Genomic DNA, 12338 nt, shown 5'->3' on the forward strand with positions numbered 1-12338 from the left:
TCTTTACTAAAAGCAGAGTTATTTATTATTATAAATGATCGTCATATTAAAGTATGTATTAATTATATAAGAAATTAGATTTATCCATATAATGTTTGTACTAAACACTGATAAATAAATAGTATGTATTCCGACATTTTCCCAATGTCCATTAGAGGTTCAGTTCAAGATGGCATTAAATTGGGTTTAAGGGCAATTATTTTGATTAATCTTTCTTATTTATATTGAATATAAGGAAAAATATATTTTTCGCTCTTCGCTCGCTTCGGTTTTTATGAAAACTGACAAAAAAAATTTTTTTTTCGCTCGCTCCATTTTTTTTGGGCAAAAATCCGAGGAACTAAACATGAATTTGGTGTGGCCTTAATAATAATTTAAAATGTTCATCTATCTACAACAGCTTTATCATAAACAGCTTGCTCTTAAAAATGTACAATTTCACATGGAGAAAATTATAATAGAAAATACAACAGCTGTTTGATTTCGTATAATTAGAAAAGGACATTTCGCATTGTCTTCACACTTTTAAAGAAGTATTACAATATATAACTGATATGTGTTTAGTCTTTTCTGTTCTGTGTTTTAAAGTTGGCATGCGACTATGATACGGTCATTAGATGTTCGTCTTAATAACTAAGAGCGAATGGATAGTTATGAAATTCTGAACTGGACTTATTGCCTGAATTACTACTGTATTAAAATTATATAAGTTTTTCTTCATAGTAAGTACAGTGAGTTGCTTAGCGATGTAAATAGAACCAAGCGTATACAGTTCAACTGACAACATTTTTTCATCATAATTGTACACCACTGTGGAATAAAATAAACTGAGTATGTATACCCTTTTCATCTATTCTTTACAATCAAACATGAGTTTATATATACTCTTTATTTCCACCCTAGTATGATGTCAAGAAAAACATTTTAATTAAGTATATATTAAGTATAGGTTATTGTTTTAAGAGGTTTAATCTGTAATTAAATTATTGATTAAACTTTTATCATAGGGGCGTGTTATTGCAATACAGTATAAATTATTGTGTGAAACAACGTATTCGTTTATTTTGACGTTTTGTGTGTGTTTCCGTTAGTCTCATAGATATACAGTCTAACCCCGTTGGCTCGAACTCACAGGGACCGGCGAAATAACCTCGAGCCTCGAAAATTCGAGCCAAGCGGGAATGCTTACGTTATGTTTGAATAAATCGGTCCTTTTGAGTTCGAACCAACGAGGAATTCGAGCCAAGCGAGTTCGAGCCAACGAGGAATTCGAGCCAAGCGACTTCGAGCCAACGAGGAATTCGAGCCAGGCGACTTCGAGCCAACGGGGTTTGACTGTAATATTATAGATAGATTATAGATAGATTTAGAAATTGGTCGATATTGGCCGAGTTTTGACATATATTGTTTGGTAATGGTACCGCGGTTGTCCCCGTATCATGCCAAATACGTAATAGTTGTTTAATAAATCATGATTTAGGTCGGTGTGGAAAAGAATCCAGGTTCTAAAAAATAAAAATATAAAAAAAAATTACTTAACCTTTTTTTTAGATGTTAGTAGAAATTTAGAATCAAAATAGCATAACACAGGGTAAAGATATAATAATTGTTTATTTTTACTTTATTAAACCATTAGTTTGGCACACACCGGGCAAAGATATCCGAATTCAAACATATACATGTACTACATTTGTGCATAGTACTAGGGTTTAAATTTGTTTTTTTTCTAAGGGATTCTAATGATAAGTTATTCTTTGACAAAATAAAATCCACATAAATTAGTTATGGATTTCTGCTGAAAGAGTTAACGTTTCATTTATTAATTCGCCAACCTTTTATTGTAAATACCTTTGACTGTGATTTTTGTCAACTATAAAAGTCATTTATTTATTGGTTATATAGCAGTAACCTTTCATAAACTCTATGATAAAAACCGTTTTCTGCCGTACAATACTTATGCAATACAATGCCTATGACAGCTGATATTTATTTTAAATACAAACCTAGTAAACTCGCATTGAAATAGATAACACTTACAAACTTAAAACAACGACCGACATTTACAGCCATTTTGTTTTAAACGTCGTCGAGTGACGATTACGACAACGCATTTTGCCTTGACTACGGGCTTTGTCTTTGAATTTCGGTCCGCTAATCTCTCAAACAATATTGACGGTTGCAGTCACGTCATTTATTGAACGAGCTATGCAAATGAGGTAAAATATGCCATCAAACATATATGATGTTTCTCGACATAGGTTGCACTCTATAAGGGATGTATGTGTCTGGTTGTTAAGTGCTTATCACTCTGTGGTATATTTTTGTTTTGTTTTAAGAACTGTGTTTCGTGGAATCAGAAAGAGCAAAAAGAGAATATGGTACTGAGAAAAGTTAAACGCCAACTGAAACTGCTGCTGATTGCGGGGGTGTTGTTCATTGTTGTCGTCTCGCTCAAATTATCTCTTGACCAAAGTATGTTTACATTGCATATTGTTTAGAATTGTATCACGTACTATTGTATTGATAAATATTGCGTTGTATTGTTTTGTGTTGAATTTGTTTTTATTGTATTGTATTGAACTGTATTACATTGAATTGTATTGTAGTGTAGTGTAGTGTAGTGTAGTGTAGTGTAGTGTAGTGTAGTGTAGTGTATTGTATTGTATTGTATTGTATTGTATTGTAGTGTAGTGTAGTGTAGTGTAGTGTAGTGTAGTGTAGTGTAGTGTAGTGTAGTGTAGTGTAGTGTAGTGTAGTGCATTGCGTCGCGTCGCGTCGCGTCGCGTCGTACCGTATCGTATCGTATCGTATCGTATCGTATCGCATTGCATTGCATTGCATTTTATTGCATTGCATCGTATCGTATCGTATCGTATCGTATCGTATTATATTGCTTTGTATTGTATCGTATCGTATCGTATCGTATCGTATCGTATTGTATTGTATTGTATTGTATTGTATTGTATTGTTTTGTATTGTATTATAGTATTGTATTTTATTGTATTATATGGTATTGTAAAGAACGAAATTGAAAAGAACTGAATTTAATTTAATTTAACTTTGCGTTTGCAATAAAAACCGTGACTTGAAACAAAAATAATTAATATTGGCGTAAGTCCCTTATAATCAAATCAGACCCCGGCTATTTTCCGGAGTTGATAAATTGTAAGCTGTTAGAACCCCTAATTTCAATCACATATGTCATTCCGATGTCAAATACTTTTTCGTTTTTCTAAATTGCATTGTGTTTTTTTTCCTCTTTTTTCTTACAGCCAATATTTTTTTACCATTCGATGGCAGTGTTGATCTTTCCTTCCGCCAACTTCTGCAAGCGGACATGACGTGGACTAATTCAAGACATGCGCATTTCCAACTTCCCGGCCGTATCGTGGAGCCTAATGGTAAAAGCAACATTGATCCAAAGGTATTTATGAATCGGTATAAATTAATTTCGAATCAGGTGGGGGTCAATGAACGCGTGTAGCTTGAGCAGTTCGCGAAAATATGTTTAAAAAAGTTTTTAAATTGATTAAAAATTATTTTCAATACAATATGCATTGATAGTAGACTAAAAAGTGTGTTTCGTCAAAGTGACCTCAATAGTTTTGATTTCTATGATAACACACTTAATATGTGTAGTTGACTCAGGACAAAAAAGATATATTTTCTACCGGTTGATGCCACGATATTTTTTGTGTCGATTTGGTTCTCAATTCTTGGAAATGTTCGCATTGGAACCTATGTATGACATGCAACAATTAGTCTTCGAAATATTTCCTATAATAACAATAACAATTAATACTCTTTGTAAATGTAATTCAGCTTGAAACGAACTTTCTTCTGCGACAGTGGATCGGAATCATTATAGATCACACATTTTTTAGCATAATTAATAATATTATATTGAAAAGTTTTCATCATTTTGTACTCCTTAAAACAACGACTACTGAGCTAAAATATGCTAACTTCTTTATTCCAATCATTGTAAATAACTCCATGACTTTCATAAATTATAATTACTGAAACAAACTTCAATTATACTATTAATGAGTACACCATGGTTAACTCATCATATCATGGAAACACATAACATTATATTTACCTCAAACACTCTTTATTATATTTACCAAGTTTGCATTATAATTTTCGTTCCAATATTTGCTTCACAGACTCTTTTTTCCCTGTTTGCATTAAAATTATCTCTCCAATATTTTCTTCACATACTCTATTTTCCCTGCTCGCATTATAATTATCGATCAAATATTTGCTTGCTTCACATTATCTAATTACTCTGCTTGCATTATAATAATCGTTCCAATATTTGCATCACAGAATCTATTTACCCTGTTTGCATCAAAATTATCGTTCAAATATTTGCTTCACATACTCTATTTTCCCTGCTCGCATTACAATTATCGTTCCAATATTTGCGTCACATACTCTTTTTATCCTGTTTGATTTAAGATTATCGTGCAAATATTTGCTTCACATACTCTACTTTCCCTGTTTGCATTATAAATATCGTTCCAATATGTGCTTCATATACTCTATTTACCCTGTATGCATTATGTTCATCATAAAAATATTCGCTACACATGCGATCCAAAAGACATATCTTGTTATTATATTGTTCTGAAGTTTGAGGATTTTCAAAAGGATTACCAGCTGAAAGGGTACAAATCTTTGAATATGTGTTCGCCATTCTGCACTGCAATCTTTGTGCCTAGTGCAACAGCTCTGCTTGATCTTTTAAAATAATGTGAAGCGACAATTTTGCTTTCAATGTTTACAAAATGTCTTCGACAATGCCCTTTGCCATGTCGACATTAACATTCTCTTCTCCGACGATACCAATTTCAATATTCCTTAGCTTTGAGTCTTCGAAAACACTTCTCATACTTAAAAAATGTCACAAACGTGTCAGTCTCGTGCGACCCTACTGCTTTGAGTCCTTGTGTTTCATAGAATAACACGGCTGGATTTAATTAACCCCTGGTTTTATGGTGGCCATTATTCTCATGCTATGAAATGTGTTATAGCTATTAACTGTAGCGAGAGTGTGATCGACATTATCAGCAACAAACTAAATGGGTTGATCAGCTTTTTTCTCTTTCAAGGCTCCGGTTTATGGCAGGATAGCTTCATATTTTGTAACTCTGTATACGAAGGGCTAAATCCCATACTGTTCAGTGTGTCCACTACAAACTTTAATCCTAAGTGGAAGTGCATTTGTACACCAAGTCCAAGATGTAACGGGAGAATAGCCGCTCTTGCTTATTACCAGATGTTTAAGAAATAACATAAGACTTGATGGTTAATAGTTTTGCTGATCTAAATTGCCATCATTTTATCTGCGCTAGGGTATATTTCCTTATTTCCAGAAAATTGCATGTCTTTAATGTATTTCATGATAAGCTTTGCAGCTGTTTTAATAACTTCATTTTTCTCACTTTCAGGTTCAGGAGTTCTAGTGAAATGCATTCAATATGAAATCAGCAGTGCCTTTAAATGTTATCCCATTTGGTTTCCCATCAAGTACTGTTAAATACTTCAGACAAAATAGTCAATCAGTTTTCGTTTTATGTACAGCATACTGTATGCTTCTTCTCAACAAAGTTCTTGCATCTGATGAACAAGATCAGAAATTGTAACTTAGTCATAAACATGCTTTTCCAGATATTCCATGACATTTCGGAAGGCGGTGTTTCCCTTTCTCCTTGATTGTCTTCCTTTCTAATATGCTTGTGTCTGAAGGGGCCGGTACTGAATTGGAAGACTTCGGTTTGTTCTGCAGATTATACTGAACTTCTGGTGTTATCTGCTTCAAAACATGGTAGATCTTGAACATACTCCAGATGACCCATCACATTTTGGCTCCATTCGTTAATTCATTTCTTGCAGAAATCTCCTGATTGGTTTGAAAATCAAGTGTTCAATCTAAACAACATCGTTACCTTTCTTTTGCTTTCAATGCTGGCCACAGTTTAAATTTACTTTCTTCAGTCCGGCTTCTATGCTGTAAGGTGTTCTAATTATATTCTGTCTTCTGTGTTGTTTATGTTATACTGTTGTCTGCATTCTTTATGGTCATATTGGCCTGGTCGCACAGCTAAACAATCGTACGTCTGAAACATAATTTATTTTCCCTTAAATGCATGTACATGCTAGATTGCCAAATAAATTAACAAACTTTGTATGTACTATTCTCAGCATATGTATGAGAGCCTTTAAGTTGTTTGTGTATTATTAAGATTGCGTTGCAGATAAACTGATGTAATTAATGCAAACAAACGGTATATTATTCCGTTCGATTGATTGCTTATAAATTTTAAGTTTTAAAAGGGGGTGGAAATGACTAATAACGTGAAATAATACAAATTGGTTATGTATATCATATATTATATTTGAATATAATTCTATAGAAAAGAAACTAACCTTTCACTTCCTTCAATTTAGCCTTTCCATCCTTTTCCTTCCAACTCTGATAGCTTTATTTAATCATTTGAGCTCTTACAACAACGCAAGCAGCACATTACAGGCTGAATTAAATTAGGAAATCAATAAGTCCAGTAAAATGCTTTTATTATTTGCACAATTTACCTTCTTGCACAAGTTTGGAGTTTTTCGTAAAACGGAATAAATTTGAAATTATATTGCCGATAGCGTTCCGTAGTTCGAAATATCCACGAGATTTGTTTATATTTGGGATATTTTTAAAAATGAACAATCTAACACATGCCAAGCATGTTGTATTTCATAACGATCTTTGGTTTACTTCATTTTTACTAAAAGCAACAACTTATATATGCGATACCAGACGTACAGTTTAGAAAACAAAAAAGCGGGCTTGAAAATTTAATAATGAAATGTCTTGAGAAAACAAAAGAAATTGCCACGCATAAGTCTTCAGAGCTAAAGAGTTAGACACTTCCAATCTCTTTCACAATGAGTCGCAAACATCTCTGTCTTTGCTATTCTCGCTATTACATCGACCATGACGCTTCCAGCAGCAATCATTCACGCCTGCGCTGGCTGCGCACGTTACGCCCCCTGCGCGTAAAGAGTGCAAACCTATGCTCTATTCGCTGACTACCTCCCTCAATCTTGACAAAATGCATTTACGTGTATGAGTGTAGCTCAAATTTTATTCTTTGAAATCAGCTTACACTGCTTTTTCGATCTATTTATTGGACAAGAAAGAAAACTATTGTCGGGTTGACAATTTTGCCGCGCCTATATATATGGGCACGCCGATGTGATTCCCATCGCTATATCTATCTTATCTCCCCTGCGGTATTCGTCAGTCTTACTTCCCGTGATATCTATTGTAAAACACTCATCGTAATATATGACATCATTACAATTAAAATGAATCAACTAATTGAAACGCAAAAGTCCATTGAAAGCAAAAACAATCATTCACAAATCTCGGAGAATACATACATCTGTACAATCAGAATACGTGTTTCACAATGATTCTGTTAAAATGGGCTTTTTACGGATTGTAGTTTTTGACGATGTTCTCTTGGCAGATTCAATCAAATTAGTCACAAAACAATTATTGGTAGGATTAGATAATTTTCTAAGACAATTCGCCAACTTTATGCTATATACAGATGAAATTATCACAAATATTGAGGTGCGTTTGTCAATCAATTCAGTCAAATATAATGCTACATGAATGGGCGAAGCTGGTAAATTGGGTAAACCCTTTGAGATTATAAACGATTTCCACTTATTGAAGTCAATCATATACTTTATTTTTGTGTTTTCACTTCTAGAATGTACCTGCCATCTTTGACGTCAAATCCCTGATGACGTCACCATTCAATCCACTTACTCGTAATTTGTCATCGTTGCTCTCCTTGATGTTTAAGACTGCAAAACGAATATAATACATTGAACTACACAAATAGCATTGATATGAAGGCGGTCTGCTATCAAAAATGCCGTTTCTTCCCCGACCCCGCTTGGTGAGACGACCCGCCTAAAAAACATGTACACAATCGGCCTTTTTGTCTCGACTCGGAAAGCATTTCGACCAAAATGGAGCCGACATCCAAATTGGAAACATCAAAGTTGCCAGACATTTTTCTTTCTTTAACTTAATGATACAATCGCATACCAATCTTTGAGGAGGAACCAAGCAATGGTTCTCTCCCGTCCATTGCACATTAAATACGTCTACCGCTGATGTTCCTGGGGACCAGTTCCTTGAATTAAATATGGTACATTAAGCATTGTAGTTAAATGCAAAACGATCACATGTATGTGGACCCCATACTTTCTTTCTAATTCATTGAATATAAATTGTACTATAGACAAATCGTCGCTATCAGTGCATCTACTTAAAGATCAATTCGAGTATTATTTTCGCGTGGAACCCATTTTGGGACGATCGTGATATTGTTATCCCTTAATAGTAAATACATTATCTACATTCAGTGCGATATCTTGCAAGTAAGATTTTCTGCAACATTTTTTTAAAATGCTAGTGACATTTCGATTGCCTGTATTAATTGTGACCTCGTGCCCTTGCAGGCAATCGACAGAAATATTCAAAACTCTATGGACAGCCACCAGCTCTCTCTTGGTGGAGCTTGAACCACTTTCAGTTTCAGATCAACAATCATCAAAACGCTTTCTTCATCCTCTAAATACCCTCCAAATCCAGCTCCACTGGCGTCGCAATAAACGACGGCCTGCTCAACTTAACTCGGCTTCTTAACTACAAGTTCAGTTTCTAATTTCCAACAATTCAATGCCTTTAAATTAAACCGCCAGCATTTCATTAAAAGGCATACAACTTACAATGACAGGAGCTTTCAACCCCACGCGACTTCCTAAGCAATTATACAGTGGCCTTGACCTTAGACGCAAAGTGGCCCAACTGTGCTTTGCATTGAATTTGATAACCAATAATCTTGCTATTCAATGTACAGGAAATATGGTATTTCCACTTGCGATTTTAAACACGAATTCGTTCAATAAACCCAACATGTTCTCTATGCGTTCACTACTAACAAACAAATCTTATCGGACGTGTTCCATTAATAACCTAGCAAGGTAATATATTGACTTGGCCCCCATTTACATTTGTCTTCGGCATGTAAAAGCCAATTTTTCTACAACGTTTTGAATAAATCTCGACGCACAGACTGCATTTGCACAATTTGAGGAGCCGCCAAGTCCATCACCAAGAAATGAAACAACTCTATAACCTAGTGACCTCCATTTTGAAATCAAAACTCTTATAAATTTAGTAAAAATGAAACCAGCTACACAAATTCCGAAAGCTAACACTGTGAGCATTTTCTTTTCTTCCTTCCCTCTCTTCCAACAGAATCCTCAAAACGTTCTATGTTCAGGAAAGATCATTCAATGCTGGTAAGCACTCCGAATATCAAACGCAAGTATATAATCGCCTTTGCGAAACATTCGTTTTACTACTGATTGATCTTCAAAACAACGTTTGTACTTTAATAAATCTGGGTTTATTTGACGACAATCGAGTACAAGTCTTAACTGACCCATTTTGCCGAACGCAACTGTCAACGGATTTTCTACAAACGGAGGCTCACGTACCTTGGAAACACAGGGTTTTGATAAATTTTCAATTTCACTTGTAAATATTTGGTACACTGGCTCTATTTTCCCTGTTTGCATTATGTCTATCTTTCAAATAGTTGCTTCAAAGACTCTATTTACCCTGTTTGCATTATGTTAATCTTTTAAAAATTTGTTTCACAGATTCTATCCTCTCTGTTTGCAATATGTATCGTTTAAATATTTGCTTTACAGACCACCCAAAAGCCACAACCTCTAGTGAAAATATCTGACGGGTACAATCTGGCTACGAGAATAAGAGACAAGTGCGCGGGACCAGCCAGTCGGAATTCAAGCGCTAAATCCACTGCTCGGTTATCCTTACGCCAGCCACAGTTGGGAACGTACCGGTCCGGAGGGACTGAACTATGTATCATCTGGAAGGTCGGAACTACGTTTGTCAAGCGTCTGTTTATGATGCAGAAATTGCCAAAATACAACAATTTGATAAATCCGTATGATATAAGCTTTGATGAGGATCTGCAAGGACAAAAGTTATCCATCGATGCATCATCGCGATTTATGTTTGTGCGGGATCCGTACAAGCGGCTTGTATCAGCATATGTAGATAAATTGTTAGCGCCAAATCCCGTATACTGGAAGATAATATCTGTGAAGGCTATTCGCCTTTTACGAAAAAATGCCACTAAACTAAGTCGACAATGTGGTCATGATCTTACGTTCCGCGAGTTTATACAATACGTCATATTGACGTTAGACGCAAATGTCTTGAAGACACCAGCTAGGCCTGATGGTCATTTTTTAATTCAGACAGACATATGTGGACCTTGTAGTATTAAATACGACTTTGTTGGGAAAATGGAAAGCTTTGGAGTTGATTCGCTTGAGTTAATGCGTAAAATGAAACTTACAAATGAAACCATTGATCTATTAAAAAAGAACGGTAGCGCTCTAGCGGCCGAGGATGCAATTAAAGACTCTTGCCACCAGCCATTCGACCTTGGGTTCAAAAAAGACTATTTAAAATGTTTAAGCTTCTACGAAGCACTCAAACGAGCTTGGCTGAAAATGCAAATGCGGGGCCTGATTGGCCCGGAGGAAATGCCCCTGACAGAGGCGCAATCCACGACCTTGACTTTGGAGCAGTTTTATCAGATGGCAATGCAATCCAGGAATGCGTGTCCTTCACCTGATAGGAATAAGATGCAGCGCGATCACTTCCTTAAGTTTTTCGCAACTATTAACGCACATGAGATGGAGAAAATACGTCTTATTTATGCTCAAGATTTTAATCTATTTGAATATGACGATCGACCGTCAGAATTATTTCATTCCTGACATGTTCATGTAATATTTAATAGATTACCATGAGTTATTTAATACCTGATTTATAATCACGTGATTCCTTATTTGTTATCACGTGATATGTATCTGTAACCATGCGTTATTCCATTCATGAAATATACTCATGTGATACTAATTTATTATCATGCGGTCTTCCATTTCTGATATGTCGTTTTGGTATTTACCTTGTGCCTCTTAAAATGAGACGTATTCGATGGTATGTGTGTTGTCTTATGGATCCGCTAGAGAAATATATACAGAGTACGTCATAAAATATCTTATAGGTAACAATATTTCCTCTATTTTCTATGGTGAATTAAACAATTTACACGGTAGTGGTTTTTAGATTTTCCCGACCTCTTACAGCATATAATTCCATCTGTGTACTAAACATGAAGAAATTAAATAAAAAACGTTCAGTGTCAAAACGAAAACATATAATGTGTTGAAAGTTATCAATTTAAGTAAGGGTGAAAGGCCGAAACTGTCCATTATGTCAGAGAAATAGCAGTCCGAGGCACGCAGTTCAGAGGCTGTTTGTTTTCGCTGCCATAATAAACATGTAAAGAACGAGGTCCAAATCATTCATTTCATGGCGACATTGTCAACTTATTGGACACTTTCACACCCATTGAAAAGTTATTGTACATGTGAATCTCAATCGATTCAAAATTATTGTGCGCTCATATACATATTAATTGTTAATGATTATTTTGGTCGTTATCTTAAAAATTCAAATGCTACGGATATATATCAAGTGCAAAATGTGCTATCATTTTGCAGTCTTCATACGATTTTTTTCTACTGTTTAAAGGGACTAGACAGCAGATGTTACAATTGTAAGAAAAAAGAAACATAAAATTAACATCGTTATTTCATTATCTATATAATTTATACGCATGAATCAGCAAAAAAACAAGAGCTTAGCTTACAAATGACAACGCTCGTCCGTGAGACAATGAGCACAGTTCAACACATGGCCTGGTACGTTATCATTAAATAATAAAAAAGATATTGTAAGAATCGTTTCCCTGACGGTTCCAAGGCGGTAATTCCATCATATACCGGTAAAGCAATTTTGATGATAGTATGTTTTGTTTGTGGTGTTTGTAATTGTGCATGTGGTGTTAGTTTGTTTGTGGTGTTTGTAATTGTGCATGTGGTGTTAGTTTGTTGTTGGTGTTTGTGATTGTGCATGTGGTGTTAGTTTGTTTGTGGTGTTTGTAATTGTGCATGTGGTGTTAGTTTGTTGTTGGTGTTTGTAATTGTGCATGTGGTGTTAGTTTGTTGTTGGTGTTTGTATTTGTAGGTGTGATGCTAATATGTTTGTGTCTATAGTTCATTGTCGTTTGGGTCCTTGCCTTGTGCCCATTAACAGGGTTGATTTTCTTTTAAATATCGACTACTGGGCTTGTCCCGGTATTTTT

General features: G+C 35.1%; 1 protein-coding gene across 1 annotated transcript; it reads left to right on the forward strand.

Moving 5' to 3' along the window:
* The first annotated feature begins 524 nt into the window (after window positions 1-524).
* Window positions 525-11460, forward strand: LOC128212526 (carbohydrate sulfotransferase 10-like). Its single transcript, XM_052918011.1, has 4 exons — window positions 525-831; window positions 2337-2472; window positions 3273-3424; window positions 9802-11460. The coding sequence occupies exons 2-4, from the start codon at window positions 2376-2378 to the stop codon at window positions 10903-10905; spliced, it is 1353 nt and encodes a 450-aa protein (XP_052773971.1). The 5' UTR covers window positions 525-831; window positions 2337-2375; the 3' UTR covers window positions 10906-11460.
* Window positions 11461-12338: the final 878 nt, after the last annotated feature.

Source organism: Mya arenaria, chromosome 12, assembly GCF_026914265.1.
Source record: "Mya arenaria isolate MELC-2E11 chromosome 12, ASM2691426v1".
In the NCBI taxonomy this organism is placed as follows: domain Eukaryota; kingdom Metazoa; phylum Mollusca; class Bivalvia; order Myida; family Myidae; genus Mya; species Mya arenaria.